The sequence below is a fragment of the Nicotiana tomentosiformis genome, chromosome 11 (assembly GCF_000390325.3).
Source record: "Nicotiana tomentosiformis chromosome 11, ASM39032v3, whole genome shotgun sequence".
Taxonomy (NCBI): Eukaryota; Viridiplantae; Streptophyta; class Magnoliopsida; order Solanales; family Solanaceae; genus Nicotiana; species Nicotiana tomentosiformis.
Window position 1 is genome coordinate 22,953,572 of NC_090822.1, and position 17,556 is coordinate 22,971,127.

Here is a 17,556-nt window from a genome sequence, read left to right on the forward strand (position 1 = left end):
TCTCCTCGTTCTTCATATTTTGCCTCTTTTTCAGGTCAATCTCTTGACTTCTTTGGTCTGGTTTTGCAGATCAAAAGAGAGATATCTATAATGAAAATTGTCAGACATCCTTGCATAGTTCGGCTTCACGAGGTAAAATAATTCGAGAAGCCTAGCATGAGTACAACTCTTTCTCTATCTCTCCCTTTCCCCATCTGTCTGTAGTATGTTAAATTAGTAGCTTCATTTTCTTAATCTTTCTATTGAGATGTTTATTGCTTTTGCATATTCATTTATAGGTTTTAGCTAGTCGGACAAAAATATATATCATTATGGAGTTTGTCACTGGAGGAGAGCTTTTCGACAAAATTGTAAGATATTTCCAGCATTTTTTATATATATTGACTGAATATCTACTCCTGGCTTGGTGTTAGTTATTCTTAGTGTTTAGCAATATTATAACTTGGTAATTTTTTGTTGGATAATGCTTCATGATCTATAAGTAAATGCTATTTTCGAATCTAGATTGATGTAGATTTTGGGAGTTAATCAAATCAACTGAGTGAATCCTAATCTGTACGTACAAAGTAAAGATTCGGGGATTATCTTCCTAAGAGAAAATAATAGAGGCACGGATCCATTATCATGATCTTCATAAAAGCTATTTGACAAGCTACCCATATATAGATCTTTCTTCTGTGTTAGCATGCATACTTGCGCTTCTGTTTTTTCAATAAAAGGTCCCAGGATCCTTTCTCTAACAACTAATAGTTTTTGAGATTGTGATACGTTTTCTATTGTTAAGCCAAAAGGTTCATCTTCAAGAGTTTATACTAGCTTTATCTTACCACTCTAATTTTAGTCTTTGGTTAATGGGTGGAAATGATCAATTTGTTAACAATAGTTTAGCTTTATTTCCGTCTTTCAGAGAGTTCAAGGATGTTTTCTAGCTAGTCAAAGTCCAACGATTGAATTTTTTTTTCATCTAATCCGGATAGTTGATATGTAATACCTCAGATATCCTAGTTCTAAACATTAGTACACAATGATGGATGCAAGGAGTACCAAATAGATCTATACTGTTGGGTACATGCTGATTCTTAGAGTAGCTAGTCAGTCTTCCTTTAGGTGTTTCCATTTTCACCAACTCTGGTACAGCTCATGGACCTTTGAACCTTTTCTTTCTTATCCGTCTTCTTCCAATGTTGATTATTAAGAAGTGATTATTTATCTTTATCATGCCTCTGCCTTTCATGATAGTTTTGCTGGATTTGTAGGTTCATCAAGTTAGGCTCCCTGAAAAAGAGGCTAGACGATACTTCCAGCAACTCATAGATGCCGTTGCTCACTGTCATAGTAAGGGTGTATATCATCGGGATCTGAAGGTCGGCAATTGCTATATGGGGAATTTGTTGTGGGGATATCCATTTTTAGCATTAACCATTAACATTTGATGTTCTTCCTTGTTCTGTAGCCTGAAAATCTTCTTCTTGATTGTCAAGGTAACTTGAAAGTTTCCGATTTTGGACTTAGCGCATTGCCTCAACAAGTAAGTAGAATCTCATTTTTTAGTTGCATTAGATTGGCAGAGCATACTATTGTTTTCTTGATTTTCCTTGCGAAAATGAAAGCTTCTAAAACGGCATTTTATCGTAATTTCAATCAGGGAGTTGACCTCCTTCATACCACTTGTGGGACTCCAAATTACATTGCACCTGAGGTACGATGTTTATCTATTTTGAATTCTTTAAATCCTTTGTGACAGTTTGCTGAGTGTTGCTTCCTATTTGGGATACCCAAAAGATGATTCCTCATTTAATTGGCCTGCTAGCCTCAATAATACTCTTCTCATCTCAAATTATTTAAATTTTAAATTGATTGGTTATTTTCATGCTAAATTTACTACTGAGTAGATATGTGATGTCATTCCAGCTTTAATGATGCCATGCTATAATGCTGTCATCATGTATTGCTTTAACCTTAAGTTTGAGAATAGTATGCTTGCTGAACAAATATTTTCAGCTTCCTTATGAGAAAGTGGCGGGATTTGTTAGCATAGTTTCCTATGTACTTTATGCTTTTCACATTCTTTTAGTCCTTTACTGAAACCTAGTCAGTCTGTCAATGCTTACGACAGCCTTGCTCGTGTTTGCCAACTGAGAATCCATATCAGCTTCATTCCTTCTCAATGTCATAGGGGTCATCTGTGGGATGTATATTTCTTTGTAGGAATACTTATACTTACAGACTGTTTGGCCAAAAGTGTTTTTTTTGCAAAAATTGAGGAGTTTGGCCAAGCTTTTAGATGGAAAAAAGTGCTTTTGAGGAGAAGCAGAAAAAGTAGCTTCTCTTCAAAAGCACTTTTCTGAGAAGCACTTTTGAGAAAAATACACTTAGAAGCAATTTTCAAAAGCTTGGCCAAACACTAATTATTACTCAATAGTACTTTTCAAATTAATTAGCCAAACACAAAAAGCTTCTCACCAAAAGTACTTTTTTGAAAAGTACTTTTGAGAGAAGCACTTATCAAAATAAGCTGATTTTAGAAGTTTGGTCAAACAAGTTATTAGTTTCCGTGCTGTCTATCTCTAGGAATGCACAATTTCTCTTCTTTGTAGAAATTAAGTCTTTCTCACTCCTCTCAACTCTATATATACTATGGATGTGTGTATATACAAATCTTCAATCAATTCTAATGAGTACCATTGACATGTGTTCTGTCTACAAGGAGCTTGAATTACGGTGAAGCCAAGAAGAGCGTTCATATCATTCATTTTACTTTGTCCCGGCACTTATTTACCTCTCATGGCTAATCAACTTTCATTTGTTTGTAGCTTTTGAGAAGAAGAAAAGGCTTCTTATATTTCTATGTGTTTACATCCCATGAGCAAAGGAATTTATACAAAGCTCCTAATGCTAATTAAGGAAATAAAATAAATCTATATAATCAATCCAACTATCAAATCAAATAAAATCAGATCTCCTAAATATAATCAAATCTCATGAAATCATGCTAATCAACAATCTCCTAAATCAAATCTCCTTGAATCATGTTAATTAACACTCCCCCTCAACTTGGTGCAAAGACGTCGTACATGCCCAACTTGCAACTCAAAGTATGAAAAGTTAGCTTGTTGAGACTTTTGGTAAACACATCAGCTAGCTGTTTTTCTGATGGCAAATAAAACAAACTTAAGATACCAGTTATAACTTTTTTTTTATGAAGTGTCGATCAATTTACACATGCTTTGTTCGGTCATGATGGACTGGATTATGAGCTATACTGATGGCAGCCTTATTGTTACAGTACAAGGAAAGTTTTCCTTTTTCAGACATTGTCAATTCCCGGAGTAGCTTTTGTAGCCAAAGAAGTTCGTAAACACCCTAGGCTATAGCTCTATATTCTGTCTCCGCACTTGATCTAGCAACTAAACTTTGCTTCTTGCTTCTCCAAGTAACCAAGTTTCCTCCTACGGGCGTATAATAACCGGATGTAGATCTTCTGTCATCTAGAGATTCAGCCCAATCCGCGTCTGTAAAGGCTTCTATTTGGATGTGATCATGTTTGGAGAAAAGTAGACCTTTCCCTGGAGCAGACTTCAGATACCGCAAAATGTGAAAGACAACTTGCATATGAGGATCTCGGGGATCATGCATGAACTGACTTACCAGGATAACTGAATAGGCTATATCCGGTCTAGTGTGGGAGAGATAAATGAGTCTTCCAATCAACCTTTGATATCTCTCCTTATCAACTCACTCTCCAACTCCGCTTTGTAATATGTGATTGCTTTCAATGGGCGATTCTGCGGGTCTTCAACCTGTCATACTAGTTTCTTTCAAGAGATCCAGAATATACTTCCTTTGAGAAATAAAGATTCCTCTTTTTGATCTATCAACCTCAATTCCCAAGAAGTACTGCAATTTTTCTAGATCCTTGATCTCAAATTCATGTGGCAACAACTTCTTCAATCGAGCCATCTCCTCTTTGTCATCTCCTGTCATTACTATGTCATCAACATAAATTATGAGAAGAGTGAGTTTACCCATTTGATGTCTTATGAAAAGAGTGATCAACGTTGCTTTATTGGTAACTATGGTTGTCCAGCGGGACGGGTCGGCCCGACCCATCCCGGTCCCGGCCTAGCCCACTAAATATTAAACGGGACATGGGATGGGACGGGCTGCCCATTTTGTCCCGGTGGGCCGGCCCCTTAAGGTCCCGTCCCGTCCTGCCAGCCCGCATGATTTTTTCTTTTTTTAAAAAGAGTCGTTGGCAACGGCTGTAAACGGCCATTTTTGGCCCTTAACCCCTCCCCCCCCAAACTTTTAATTTAACCCCGAAGTTTATTAAATTATACTTTGGCCTTATTTTAACTATAAATATCCCCATCCTTATTCTTTTTTTTTTGGCCTTATTTTAACTATAAATATCCCCATCCTTATTCTTTTTTTTTTCACAAAAATCAATCATTCTCTCTCAAATCTCTTACATTCTATCTTTATTCTTTTATCAATTTTCTCATAATTAACTACATTTCAAGTATTTGGGCAAATTTTTTGAGTAACTTTCAAGCTTCAAATTATTTCGTCAAGTATTTGGAGCAATTCTTTGGGCAATTTCTTCAAGTTTCAATATTTAATCATTGTGCACTCGTTCCATCTCCTAATTTTAATATTTAATTTTTGCATATCATTTTAGTGCTTAATTTTTGTGTTTACTTTACGTGTTTTATTTTCATGTTTCATTTGTGTGTTTAATTATTTTGTTAACTTTTCTAATTTATTTTCGTATTTAAATTATGGCTCCTAAAAGAGTATTTGGCATAACCAACCCATTTAAAAAAAGTAGTAAAGGTGCTAGTTGTAGTAATCCTTCTCCTAGAATTAGAAAACATATAGATGAAATGATTCATGTTGATGCAACTTCATTTACCCAACCCCCGGTATTTTATAATATTAATTCGGGAGAACAACTAGATCATGAAACTTTACAAAGACAATTTGGTAATGATATTTTTAATGAGAAAGAAGAAAATGAGGAAGAAGAATTAGATGAAACATCCACTAGTCCAGCAACACAAGTTCAAACTCAGAGTCAATCTCGGTCTGGAGTTTTATCCCCGTACCTCCTGTAAGGGGTAATGCTAAGGTTGGACGTACGAAAACATCACTTGTATGGATGGAATTGTTTTGAACATAATAAAGTCAATTTAGTTGCTACCTGTGTAAAATGTAAAACACGATTTGCACATGAAAAATCCGGTGGGACAGGGGGTTTAACCAGACACTTACTTAAAACACACAAACCTTTATGGATACAAGCTCAAATAGATGCCGGAAAAATATCGGATCCTAGCAGCGGTACTGGCACTCCTATTGGATTTGGCGGGGTTCTAACTTTGTCCAACAATAGTTTCACCTTACTTCTGGTACTATATTACATCCCTATAACAAAGATAGAGATCGTGAAAATTTAGTAAAAATGGTTGTTGTTTGTGGCTTACCTTTTACTTTTCCTTCTCACCCTGCTTTTGTGCATTATATACAAGAAACTTATAGTCCTATTTTTCAAGGTTTTCCTAAGACCACAATTAGAAATGATGTTTTTAAATTTCAAACTGAATATCTTCAGTATATTCGTTGTGTATTTTTTCACTTAGTTTGTAAAGTGCCTATCACATCTGATATAGGTCGTAGTCCTAATGATAATGATTATTTAATGTTACATGTTATTGGGTTGTTCATCACTAGAACATGCAAAAACGTATTATTGGTTATAAATTTGTTGATTCAAAACACACTGGAGCATATATTGTAACTATTGTTCTAGAAATACCTGAATTTATGGGCTCAATGATAAAGTTTTAACTATCACATTAGATAATGCTTCTGCTAACATCATTGTAGCAAATGGCTTAAAAGCTAAAATTTGCCCAATTAATCCAGAAATTTTCCATGTTAGATGTGCATGTCATATTTTTAACTTGGTTGTAAAAGATGGTATTAATTAATTTCTTGATGCTTGTGGTAAAGTACAACATGTTTGCGGCTATATTTTTCGTGCTAATAAAGCGAGTAGAATTCGTGAGTTTAAAGAACGATGTGCATATGCTACTAAGAGGCCTAGTTCAAACAGAACCCTTCCTAGAAGGTGGCTGCGTAGATTAAGTGTTCTTCAAAAGACTTGTATTTGTATGTGAAATTTGAAACTTCAATTAATAAAATAAAAGGCTTTAGCCTTGAATTTTTTTATGAATTGTTTTACTTAGTTATTTTATAGCTTGAGATTATATTAAATAAATTACAAGTCTATTATAATTAATAAACTATTTCGTTACACGTCTTTTGGTTTAATATTTATAATTCTTTACTTAGTTTTTTTATAATTTATTAAGTTTTAAGTTTATTAAAAAAGTCAAAAAACTAGCCGTTGCAAACTTTAAAAACTTAGTCATTGTCAACTTTTAAAAAAAAAGACAAAATGGCCTCCGGGCCACTTAAACTTGTACCTATTTGTCAGCCCGGTAGATAAACTTATAAGTTTCTCATTTGAACACTTGTACTTGACGGAATGAGTACTAATAAACACCTCCAGCTGAACGTGTTCCTCAACCGCTATGACCCAACTGGCACATCATATTCTTAACCTATTATTGTTTGACATGTGTAATTTGTAGGTCCCAATCTCTTTTTACCAATTTATTAAAGAAAAATTAAAACATTTTCCTTTCTCTTCTTCTTCTTCACCATGGCAGCACCATCACTACATATTTCTTCCACCATGAACACCACCCTCATCCACTCTAAAATCCCCAAAATCAATAATGAACACTATTCTTCTCTACTCTAAATCTCCCAAGTGAATAAAAAAGTAAAAAGAACACAGACAAAATCAGTAAAATCTTAAATCAGTAAAAAGAACTCTCTTCCATTATCTTCTCCAAAATTATCTTTGAAAATCTCCATACAAATTAGTAAAAAGAAGAAAACAATTTCCCAACAATCTCAAATAGTAGTTCACCAATACATAAATTCAAAATCATCTCTAAAATTTTCAATCTTCAACACCCAATTAATTGATTTTTTCAAAACTGAAATTTTGTTCTTTATTTTTTTCTAACCAGCATTTTCCTCTTTGAAAGTGGTCATGCCAGGTTTGTTAGAAGGTGGCTGAAGAGGTGGGGGTTTGGGGGGGGGGGGGAGGAAGAGAGACGAGAAAAGAAAGGGAGGGGGGAAGGGAATCGAACAGCAACAAAATGAAAGAGTGAAAGAGGAAGAAAGAGGATAAGGGAGGGCGTGGGGGTAGGTGAGAGTTTTAACCTTTTTCAAATTTTTCTTTTTGTTTTTCCTTTTAATTTACTTTCTTTTCTGAATTTAATATTTTTTTAATCAAAATTGTTATATTCACGAGCGTTTGTATCGTGGTTTGCACGTATTTGAGCCACATCATTTAAGTCGTTGCCACATAAGCATGGTCAATGGTCAATGGTGTTTATTAGTACTCATTCCGTCAAGTACAAGTGTTCAAATGGAAAACTTATAAGTTTATCTACCGAGCTGACAAATGGATACAAAAGTTTAAGTGGCCCGGAGGCCATTTTGCCAAAAAATAACCGTTGCTATCTATAAAAAAAAATTGTTGCCAAATTTAATGCTTAAATATTTAAATGATTGTTTTAAAAAAAGACCCACTTAGGGCCCCCGTCCCGTCCCATCCTGTTTGTTAGTGGGATGGGATGGGATGGGCCTACCGGGTCGTCCCGTTTAAGGCCCATCCCGTCATCGTCCCGGTCAAAGTCCGTTCCGTCCCGATAATTTCGTTCCGTCTCGTCCCGTTGGATAGCTATATTGGTAACAGAGGGAGATCATTGCTTTGCTGAATCTATCAAACCAAGTTCTCGGGGATTGCTTCGGTCCGCATAAGGCTTTCTTCAATCTGCAAACCTTTCCTTGACTTTCTGCAGTATCAAATTCTGGAGGAATCTCCATATACACCTCTTCTTCTAAGTCTCCATGAAGAAATGCATTTTTCACATCAAATTGTTGCAAGTCCCAAGCAAGATTAGCTGCACAAGACAAAAGAATTCTAATAGTGTTCATTTTAGCAATAGGGGCAAATGTCTCTTGATAATCCATTCCATAAGTCTGAGTGAATCCCTTAGCCACCAATCTTACTTTGTATCTTTCAATTGAGCCATCAGCTTTGTGTTTCACAGTGAAGACCCATTTGCAGCCAACCAATTTCTTGTCTGGTGGTGAAGTGACAAGTTCCCAAATCTCATTTTTTGAGATGACCTTCATTTCTTCAATCATAGCTTGCTACCATTTAGGATTTGCAAAAGCTTACCTCCAATTCTGGGAATAGACACAGAAGAAATTGACAAGGCAAAGGCTCTATAGGAGGGAGACAAAGAATTATTGGAGACAAAATTAGATAAAGGGTGTTTGGTGATGCAAGATATGACTCCTTTTCTGTGAGCAATAGGCGCATCTAGCTCATTAGGAAATGTAGATAACTCACCAGTAGAAGAAGGTTCAGCTTCGGTAGATTGCATGATGGTGTTTTCTGCTCTATTTCTCCTTTGAGTAAGTTTTCAAATCAGGCTTATCCAAAAGCCCAATAGTCTCTCCTGAATTCTTTCTCCAATTTCACTTTTCCCTATGACAATTAGGGCTGCTTATCGGGCGGATTGGACGGTTAATTACTCTTAACGGTTTGGCTTAACGGTTATCGGCTTTTAAATGTATTAATTCGCTAGCCACCCGATAAGATATCGGGCGGATTGGTATCGGTTTAGCTCTTATCGGGCGGTTTATCGGCCTAATTAAATCTATATTGCGTGCATTAATTGTTTGTTGACCGCCTAGCATACAAATTCATAATAGGAAATTACACATTGAGTCCCGACAAACATGTTTGCTAACGCCTACATAAGAATGATGTAGTGTGTCATGTGTTGTAGAGTGAAAAAAGTAGAACACATTGTAGGCTAGATTACATCCCAAAGTAGACTACATATGAGTCCAGACATACATGTATGTTAACGCCTACCATTAAATCCCAAAGCAGACTACATTACATGAGTCCAGACATACATATGTCTGTTAACGCCTAGCATACAAATTCAGAATAGGAAATTCCAGTCTATATTCAAAGTGAGTCCATGATACATATTTCAAAATGATTAATCCATAAGTAAGCAGAATACACAGAAATGTTTGACCTGCAGCTAACGCCTAACAGAGCTTGAATTTATGCAGCTTCAAAGTTCAAACAACAACTTCAAATTTCTAACTTAAACTCTCAACCAGGCATTTCACGCTATATCATTAACCATACAAACAACACCGAGCAAAAAGCAGTTATGTATAGAAATAGGAATGGATTATAAGTAGTAAACAATTTACAGGAAACTCAGATGCGCTTTTTCCCCGGAACATAATTCAAGACAGTACTATCGTCAATATTGTGGGATAAAAGTTGTGGCAACAATACTGTTGTTCTTCTATTAAACATAGACAGCAGGCATTAGTTTTAAAAAACAAAAGCAGAGGTGAACCATAGACAGCAGCTTAAACAATCTTATAGTAGGGTGGGAGAATAAGCTAAGCAAATAGCTGGAAGAAGTGGAAGAGTTTTTTATATTTAATATATATATGGATAAAAACAAATTTTATATATATATATATATATATATATATATATATATATATATATATATATATATATGTATATATATTCTTAACGGGTTAACGGATTATCCGTTAAGAAAATTGAATAATCCGCCCCCAAACCGATAAGCCGTTAATAAAAAAATTTCAATCCGTTCCCCGTCCGTTAAACCGTTAACCCGATACCAATAAGCCATTAAGCTTCGATTTCGGTTCGGTTTTCGATTTCGGTTCGATTTTGAACACCCCTAATGACAATGTCATCAAGAGGTCCAGTAATGGAATTAGGTAGAATCATGTTGAGCGCTTCGCCTCGCTTTGTGGGCGCTTTAGTATTGCATCAAGGCTCTAGGGCATACTTTTCCTTGCCATCGAGTGTAATCCTGAAAAGGCGACACTAAATAATTGATATTTCACTTTATCGTAATTTGTTTTTCAATTTCTTTGTCCATATATTTGTTATTCATGCTTATAATTATTGGTCTTAGACTACATATACATATTTTTACTCTTTCTCTAGTTGTGCCTTTTTTCATTAAAGCCCACGCTTTATTTGCGCTTGAAGCCCCAATGGATCTTGGAGCTTTTTTGCGCTTTTCGCGTTTAATAACACTGCCCCTGAAGAGGTGATGAGGTAATACTGTAATAAGACTCAGATTCTCAAAAGGTAACATCCATGCTAACAAAAGATCTCCTAGAGGAAGGGTGATTACATTTGTAACCTTTCTGTGTCGCAGAATACCCAATGAAAACACACTTTATAGCTCTAGGATCAAGTTTCCCAGAATTTTTAGCGTGGACAAAGCAAACACACCCAAACACCGTTGGAGGAACAATATATTTGTTCTTACTCTTTAAAGCTTCCAAAGGACTTTGAAAATTGAGAGGTTAAGTGGCATTTTGTTGATAAGATAGGCAGCCGCTAGAATAGCATCCCCAGTAAGGTTTTGGTAGATGCATGGTGAACATAAGAGATTTTGCTACTTCTAACAAATGCCTATTTTTTCTTTCAATGACCCCATTTTGTGCACTAGTGTAAGGACAACTAGTCTGATGGACTATTCTATTAGACTCCAAATAAGCACCAAATCGTTTATCCATGTATTCGTTGCCATTGTCAGTTCTCAAGAATTTTATTTTGGCATCAAATTGAGTACAAATCATATTTTGAAATGACTGAAAACAAGAGAAAACTCCACTTTTGACTTTTAACAAATATATCTAAGTCATCCTAGTGCAACAATCAATGAAAGTAACAAACCATCGAGGAATCAACTACCAGACAAAAAAACAGTTTGGTAGGAGCCCATACATCAGAATGAATAGTCATAAATGGAGTTGTCCTTCTATTATCACTCATATAATAAGAGTTTCTAGTATGCTTGGCATATTGCACACGCATCACAGAACAAAGATTTAAATCGAGTCCTTGAAAACAAATCGGGATATAACTTCTTCAAAACGAAGAATGATGGGTGTCCTAACTGTCTATGACGTTGTATTATTTCTTGGTTGACATCCTTAAAAGGAAGCCCGGTGCACTAAGCTCCCGCTATGTGCGGGGTCCGGGGAAGGGCCGGACCACAAAGGTCTATTATACGCAATTTTACCTTGCATTTCTGCAAGAGGCTGTTTCCACAAGGGTCTATTGGTTGACATCCTTACTTTCCCCAAAAAAAGGTTTAACCAGAGTTTTGAATTCCATCTAATATATACAAGTCATCACGTAATCTACCACTGCCAATCTTTTTTCCTGTTTGAAGATCCTGAAAAATACAATGATCGGGAAAGAACTCGATTTTACAGTTTAGGATTTGGTGATGGCACTAACAAATAAAATATTGACAGGGAACTCAGGGACATGGAGCACGGATGATAATTTAATATTAGGAGTACAAACAACAGAACTTGTTCCAGAGATAGGTGTTAAAGAACCATTGGCTATTTTAACATTATCTCCTTTGAGATACGGAGAATAGTTTTGAATGCCTTTAGAAGAGCATGTCATGTGTCTCTTTGCACCAGAATCAACAATCCAAGAATTAAGGTGAGCAGCAAAGGCGGTACCTGATTGCACATGATTGGATATGGCACCATTAGCGGAGTCACGTTTGTCTAGGAGGCGACGGATAAACTAAAATTTCATCCGAAGACAAGATTTTCCAGAAACCATTTCCTTGAATGTCTCCATATTTTTGCCCATTTAGGATGAAATCTTAAGAAAATTGCTCAAAAATAATCTGCCTTGCTGGAAACCAAATATGTCTCGACGGAACCTTAACTCCGATGAACGAAAAAATCAAAACTGGTAGGGATAGGCTCGGAATGTTCTAGCGACCCCAATAAAAAAGAAAAGTCCAAAAACAAACTTGACCAGAAGGAGTTTGTGTTGAGGGCAGCCACCAAGAAAGAAAACTCGACCTCGTTGATAAAAACAGAACCCTAGTGATGTGAGGGAGATAACTCACCTCAAAAAGGCAGCAATAACTCTGATACCATGTAGATTTTGAGAAGAAGAAAAGGCTTCTTATATTTCTGTATGTGTTTACATCCCATGAGCAAGGCAATTTGTACAAAGCTCCTAATGCTAATTAAGAAATAAAATAAATCTATATAATCAATCAAGCTATCAAATCAAATCAAATCAAATCATATATCCTAAATATAATCAAATCTCCTTGGATCATGCTAATCAACAATCTCCTAAATCAAATCTCCTTGGATCATGCTAATCAACAGTTTCTAAGTTGAGGGTGAATCTGAGTTTATAGTTCCTTTCAGAGTCCTGTTGTAATATTCTGTAATGTGTGTCTTTATCCATCTTTTCATGTAGTATCATAATCTCTGTTACTTGTTTAATATACAAGGTTTGCATCAAGTTTAAATCCACTGGGACTCTGTCAATTTGTGAACACAGTTTAGATTGCTTGAAACCTCTTTCTTCAACAAAATGCAATTAAGCTCATTCTGCTGTGTCTGACTTATTAATTTTACTTATGCTTCAGGTGTTAAGTAACCGAGGTTATAACGGTGCTGCTGTTGATGTATGGTCCTGTGGTGTCATCCTTTTTGTCTTAATGTCGAGATATCTTCCATTTGATGAAATAGACCTTCCTACCTTGTTTTCAAAGGTAGATGCCGTCTTGCATATGTAATGAGATAAATGGTTCATAAATGTATTATGTGAAGTTATTTTGCTTTATGCTTTACACAGCGGGAAGATTCTAACGGGGTTTTAAGGGATTATATTAGGGGCAATTGTTGTTTTGTTTCATATGGATAAGTCTGAGGATTCTAGGTTCTTCCTCTAGAGAACTCCTACTTGTTTTGATAGACAAATTATAGAGTATGGTTACATATAACTGAACTCAACTAGTTTTGATATAAGGCATAATTGTTGTACTGAGGGCTACAGGTTGTAACATATATAGTCTTCTTGTCATTTTCTTATTCAGTTCTTTGACCTCTATCAAGCATCAACTGCTAAGATTAGTTGAGAATTGTGAAGGGTAAGCTCTATGTGATTAAGTGAGTCTCGAGGACTGGCTTTGCCTAGTGATTATGGTTTAATGACTTTCAGTTTGTGTCTACATGAGTCACTTACTTACTTCTTTGTTTATTACTTGTTATTTATCTGTTACCCACTCCGTCCGATTTATGTGACGGTGTTGACTAGACATGGAGTTCACTTGCTACCAACAATTAAATGAGAGATGATAAGGGCTCAACGTGTCCTTTTATCTTTCTCTCTCCTAATGGAAAATCAGTTTTTATTCAGGTAGGTCCTAACATGTAATGTCAATAAGGGCGAGTTAGAAGTATTATCATTTAGGGGTTGTTTGGTTTGTGGGATAAGGATATTTAATCCTGGTATAAACTTCGGTATTACTTATACCACATTTGGTTTCCATTATAAAACTTTGCATTAGTAATATAATATCTGTATAGCTAATACACTTTTGGTTTCTGGCATTAATCTCCGAATGAGTTATGGGAAGGTTAATATTGGAAACCAAACGCCGTCTTACTAGCATAACAACAACAATAACATACCCAGTATTATCCCACACTGTGGGGTCTGGGGAGTGTAGTGTGTACGCAGACCTTACCCCTACCTTGTGAGGATAGAGAGGTTGTTTTCAATAGACCCTCGGCTCAGGAAAGCATAAGCACCGCATTAATGAAAATATAGACAAGAAGGGACGTCTTACTAGCATAAGTGTAACTTATATGTGAATCTGTATCATTTTATATGGGATAGAAGGAATACATGTAATAGCAATATATAAGAATATCTGAAGGCATAATGCCTTTAAAGTGATAATCCTTACATAACAATCCCCGCATTATTATTCACCATATAACAATCCATGCATTATTATTCACCACTAACAATCTCTACATTACTATTTACTAGTGAAACAACCTTTGTATTATAATCTCTGCACAATTAAATGCAAAACCAAATGACCCTCATAGTCTCCAAATATGGAAAAGCGTCAATTTCTTGAGACAAGCTAAAATGAAAATACTGTTACATAAAATGGGATAGAGGAAATATAATTTATTCATTTGTATTCTTCTTTTAGTTATTTTCATTTCAAGCATTTTAAAATTTTATGTAGTTGCGGATCTGAAAATTTTCGCTGCTTCCTCATTATTCTGAGCATTGCTTTTGTGCTCCATGAAATTTCTAATTGGCTTTTCTATTGTTGCAGATCAATGCAGCTGATTTCTCCTGTCCTTCTTGGTTTTCTTCTGGTGCAGTGTCATTGATAAGAAAAATTCTTGACCCAAATCCTGATACTGTGAGTGTAGAGATCACCATTCCATCTTATAGCTATGGTATCGCAATGCTTCTTTGTCGCTCAGAAGAAACTTGAAGATGGTAGGCCACCTAGAATGAAGATCTCCCCCTGCACTACAGACATGCTGTTTACGTAGCATAATAAAAAGATTCTCGAAATTTTGTCCGGAGTAATGCGTCCTTCTTATTGCGTTTTGATGAACCATTGGCTAGACTTCATCTTTTGTCCAATCAAAAAAAGTAAAAAATGACCCACAATTTATGGACGCCTTAAATACTAAATCCAGCAAGAAGCTTTAGCTAGATGGAGATGGTTTGATTGTTAGAGATGCATTTCGTGTCTATCATACTACGCTTCTTTCAATTCTTTGTCCTCCTTATGTTTTCAGCTTGTTATCAAACGTGCTAAAGCTTGACTCTATATTGTTCTTTCTGATCTCTTTAGGGAAATGAAATTAAATTATTACTGTGACTTGTGAAGGATAGATCTCTGAAGAAGTTTACCATGGTTCAAATGTTATGTTAATGCTCAAATATGTCTTTCTCGATCCAGTAACCTATTTCCAGACCACTCTACTATCGATCACTCACAAATCTGAATTGCTGAGGACAAAGCGAAAGTTCCCCTTTCTTCCCCAAGCAAACTTGTGGTGGTCACCCCTTTCTGCCGCTTCCTTCTGCTCTTTTTTTCCCACCTAAACCTTTGTTCATTTTCTACCAAAGCTATATCACATGCTTTAAATGATGCTCACTGTTATGCTTATTAAAGTTAGCAAACTAAGTACAGAACGCCCCCACTTGAAGTGAAACAGAATGTTTGTCATATCCAAGTTATTTTTATCAAGAGGAGAAGATATGCAGTTAATGGACATGATTGATTGAATGAAACAATTAGGATGTTGTGATACAGAAAAATGAAATGCTGTCAAAAGATACTGCAAACTTGCTTAGCTGCTTTCTGCCTGGATAATCTATGAAAATGTAATACATATGGAGGGTGAATTTTCTTCTTAAAATCGTTAATCACTTATGCAACACATCACTCTTTTGACGGGGCAAAGCTCTTTTTCCTAGTAATGTACACATGAATTGTTTGAGTTTAGTTGCTCGTCTTTACTTTAAGCTTGCCGATACGTTACCTTCTCAAACCAAAAAAAAAAAAAAAAATCTCTCATGAGTTCTCTGCTTACAGTTCCTTCTGATAATTGCATATGTAAGCCATACTTAATGCATGCCTACTGAGAGTTTCCTGTTTCTGTTCAATAGAATAACTCTATTACTTTTCTCATCTGTCTTTTCTCGGTAAATTTGAGAAGTTACAGTATGATTTTTGCAAACTAGAGCAGTTTTGATGTTTCTATAGCCACCATCTATGTTAATCAGAACCATATAAATGCAGCGGATCAAGATTAAAGGGATAAAAAGAGACTCTTGGTTCCGAAAAGACTACTTGCCCTTCAGGATTAAAGATGACGAACAAGTGAATCTTGATGATGTCCGTGCTGTGTTTGACGATATTGAGGTGGAATTCCATTTTATTATTATAGCATATTTATCAACTTTCATTGTATATTTTGGAAGATAAGTATAATACTCCCTTTCAATCTATGTGTCCTACTTTCCTTTTTAGTCCATTTCAAAAAGAATACCTTTTCGATAAGTTTTTAGTTCCAACATTTCCATTTTACCTCAAGGTTCAAAGGTTTTTTTGGTATGTTATACACACCTTTAGTTGAAGACTACAAGATTCAAAAGTCTTCTTTACATTCTTAAACTTCATGCCTAGTCAAACTAAGACACAAGATGGAACAAAGGGAGTATTAAATTTAAGAGAATTCTTATAGTATCAAGATAGATCCAATGATAACTGATGACTCCGTATTGCAATATCCTCATCTATTCTGTGTGGCTAAATTTAATATGCTGTTGCATCTTCAATTTTGCAGGGGGAACTTGTAAGCGAGAAATCTGTTAATAGTGATAGTAGCCCCTTGGTAATGAATGCATTTGAGATAATGACGCTTTCTTGGGGAGAAATTAGCAATTATTCTCATCTATTCTGTGCCTAAATTTGATATCTCTTGCATCTTCAATTTTGCAGGAGGAACTTGTAAGTAAGAAATCTGAATATAGTGAGGGTGGCCCCTTGATAATGAATGCATTCGAGATGATCACACTATCTCAGGGGTTGAATTTAGCAGCCTTATTTGACAGGCGTCAGGTACAGTGATTATTTCAGTGAACAAAAAAAAGGTCGAGCAAACCTTAGTTTCGTGTCATGCAGTCTTTCTGTTTCTTCCTACTGCATATATCTGTTGTTCTTTCCTTCTCTTTTATTTTTCCTGGTTTTTGCTTTAAACTTTTCATTTGTGCAATAAGAGAGGGGGTTGATGGAAGCTGCAAAGGTTTCTTCTATAATTTCTTTAGCGTAGTGTTTTCCTTTAAGAAGCAAGCTAGTTAGCCTGTCTCTGTGCTTATGTTCTTTTCTACTTTTTTTCTCCCTTTTTTGTTGATTGGATACATGTGACATGAAAACATGCTTCGTAGTGACCAACCATTTGTTTATACGTCGACTTACATTATGTATGACGTTTATACGTCGTAGTGACCAACCATTTGCTTTTTAATTATTTGTACGTTTATACGTCGTCTTAAATTATTAGAAATCATTAAAAAGCCTTAATGCTTTATCCTTGGTACTGAACATTGTCTCATCACGAGAATGGACTAAAATTTTATTTGACAATGTTGAACCGTCATTAATGACTTTGTTTGATCTCTTTGAACCTAGATCTTGGGATCTCCAGTCTTCTAGGTAGAGTTACCGCCACAATGACTTGTTCTCGGCCATAGCCCCATTCCCCTTGATGATTTCTCAACTACCTCTCTAGTTAGGCCTTTTGTAAGTGGATCCGACACATTATCACTTGACTTTACATAGTCAATTGTGATAATTCCTCTAGAGAGTAATTGCCTAACGGTTTTATGTCTTCGTCGTATATGACGAGATTTACCGTTATACATGACGCTCCCAGCCCTTCCAATTGCCGCTTGACTATCACAATGTATGCATATTGGTGCCAACGGTTTGGGCC

At 35.8% G+C, this 17,556-nt stretch overlaps 1 protein-coding gene across 4 annotated transcripts in view; it reads left to right on the forward strand.

Annotated features, from left to right (window-relative positions):
- Positions 1–17,556, forward strand: part of LOC104116166 (CBL-interacting serine/threonine-protein kinase 24-like) — a 46,376-nt gene that overhangs the window by 3,046 nt on the left and 25,774 nt on the right. For 3 of the 4 annotated variants that reach the window (XM_070187853.1, XM_070187854.1, XM_009626967.4), the window contains 10 exons: positions 70–132; positions 279–350; positions 1,257–1,364; positions 1,454–1,528; positions 1,646–1,699; positions 12,660–12,785; positions 14,373–14,462; positions 15,861–15,983; positions 16,408–16,455; positions 16,563–16,682. In XM_070187853.1, coding sequence (XP_070043954.1) covers positions 70–132; positions 279–350; positions 1,257–1,364; positions 1,454–1,528; positions 1,646–1,699; positions 12,660–12,785; positions 14,373–14,462; positions 15,861–15,983; positions 16,408–16,455; positions 16,563–16,682 — 879 coding nt within the window. Of the gene's footprint in view, positions 1–69; positions 133–278; positions 351–1,256; positions 1,365–1,453; positions 1,529–1,645; positions 1,700–12,659; positions 12,786–14,372; positions 14,463–15,860; positions 15,984–16,407; positions 16,456–16,562; positions 17,029–17,556 lie in introns of those variants that run through there. The other variant, XM_009626966.4, reaches the window with a different exon arrangement.